Source organism: Entamoeba invadens, assembly GCF_000330505.1.
Source record: "Entamoeba invadens IP1 unplaced genomic scaffold scaff_1105074726617, whole genome shotgun sequence".
Classification (NCBI taxonomy): domain Eukaryota; phylum Evosea; order Mastigamoebida; family Endamoebidae; genus Entamoeba; species Entamoeba invadens.
This window is the reverse complement of record NW_004440240.1, coordinates 99,745-101,939: the sequence shown is the minus strand read 5'-3', so window position 1 is coordinate 101,939 and position 2,195 is coordinate 99,745. Positions and strand designations below refer to the sequence as shown.

General features: G+C 27.8%; 1 protein-coding gene across 1 annotated transcript; it reads right to left on the bottom strand.

Moving 5' to 3' along the window:
* Window positions 1-9: 9 nt before the first annotated feature.
* On the bottom strand, window positions 10-877 carry EIN_193800 (hypothetical protein; the record flags this gene model as incomplete). The annotated part of the gene is made up of 2 exons (XM_004255414.1): window positions 10-24; window positions 83-877. The coding sequence occupies 2 exons, from the start codon at window positions 875-877 to the stop codon at window positions 10-12; spliced, it is 810 nt and encodes a 269-aa protein (XP_004255462.1).
* Window positions 878-2,195: the final 1,318 nt, after the last annotated feature.

Sequence of the window (2,195 nt, the reverse complement as noted above, 5' to 3'; positions counted from 1 at the left end):
CAAGCGAATTCACTGCACTTGGAACTTTAAATGAAGTCAATGATTTACATTCTAAAAAACACGAATCTCCAATGAAACTCACTGATTCTGGAAGTATGGGGATTGTGTATTTGAAACAACAAGAGAAACAAGACTCTCCCAAAGAGACTAAGTCGTTTGGTATATTTAATTGAACAAGTGACTCACAATTACTAAATGCCGAGTTGCCTAATAGAAAAGTCGAATTTGGGAGTTTCACTGACGTCAAAGTCTTGCAATGAAAAAAACAGAAGTCGGGAATTTTGTTCACATTAAGAAGTTCGACTGTTTTTAACGCCAAACAATTAGCAAAGCAGTTTTTACCAATTGTAACGATATTAGAAGCAAGTAAAACAGTTTTTAAGTTCTTTGAAAACTCAAAACAAGAGTCTCCAATGAACTTTATATAAGTTGGTATTTCAATGGTATTTAAAGGAATTTCTGAATAGAAATTTTCACCGATTGAATTCACTGTTTCAGGAATTGTTGCGCCAATATTAATAGAGTCGTCAACAGTGTAAGAAATCTTTTTGAAAAGTAGTTTTGGGTTGTTGGAGTTGTGATAAGCCACGTTGTAAGAAACTTGGTACCAAACAACAACTTTATCAAATTTATATTTCTTTTTATTAATACCTTCTTGATAATAAAACATTTTCTCGTCATTTTCATGATATAAATTTAAAATTTTGATGTTGGGGAAATGTTTAATAATGTTTTGAGTGATGGGAATGGGATTTTCAAATAACTCTGAAATAAAGTTTTTAAACTTTTTAGAAACTAAAATGGAATTGCACATATCAGTAAATGTGTGAAAGTACTTTATAACATTAAACATATCAGTTGTTTGCAGTTGAGACATCTAATTTTTGTTTATTTAAATATAATTACAGTTCATTTACTTCTATTGATTTTCAATGAATTAATAAACGAATTGTAATTTTGACGAAATATAAAAAATGTTTTTATTGTTAATTCGAGTTCTTTGAAGAAAATAATAAATTGTATTTAGTATTATATTATATCATTTATAATATATTAAATTATATATTTAATAATTTATTATTATAATTTTCAATAATTATAATTATTAAATTATTAAAAAATGGTTTTAATTTTTAATTATTATAATGGTATTTGAACTGAAAATTAAACTCATACGAGTTCATATAGTAAATATTATTATTTAAACCATCTCTCTTTAAATTAAATTAAAAAATAAAGTTAATATATTCAATTAAAACTATTAATATAGTATATAATTTGTTTTATAAAAATTATACTAAGATTGTTCGGCGTTATTTTACGTGATTTATTCAACAATTGGAATTGTTTATTAAAATGGTGAAGTATGGTCAATACAACTGAGATGGTAAAACATTAATAAAAACAACTATTTTTGAATATAATATTTTGACAATAAATTATATAACATTAAATTTATTTAACTGAAAAATGATCCATTTAATTAATATTTTAAAAATAATTTATAGATATCTTATTCGTAAAATACTACAAAATCAATGAAATATATAAGAAAGGTGTTCAACATCAAAACCGAAGCTGACATTAAACTGGAGGCTCATCTAGCTATTGAATCCTTTCCTCTTCTCTGTTGTATGTGCACCAAACGTATTCTTCCACCTTCAAACTTCTATGAGTGTATAGTATGTCCATCCGACAACCATTGTATTTGTTCTGACTGTTATAAATCTTCTGGAATAACCGAAGAAGGTCATAAATATGTCGAAGAGGTGTATCCCTATTTCCTCGACAATTCTTCTGTATTTCAAATTCCATCTGTCCCTTCTGTATTAATAGCGTCATTTGCTTTATTCAAAGAAAGACGATGTCTTGGCTATCGCTATGCCGACGACAAAGTCCTCAATGAGTTTCATTATTTCACATACGACGAGGTCTTTACTAAATGTAAATCCATTGTTAATTATCTCTTAGCTCACAATATTAAGCCCGAAGACAGTTTACTCCTCTGTTGTGATTCTTGCATTGAAAGGTATATAGCGCAGACAGCTATGTACCTTGGCGGCTATCTATGTGTAGTTATAAGTAATATAACTAAACTTGGTTATATACAGAACATCTACAATAAGTGTCAGTTCAAAGCCATGTTCATATCAAAACACTTTTTAGGGCTTGTGGAGAATGACTTTGATGTGCCA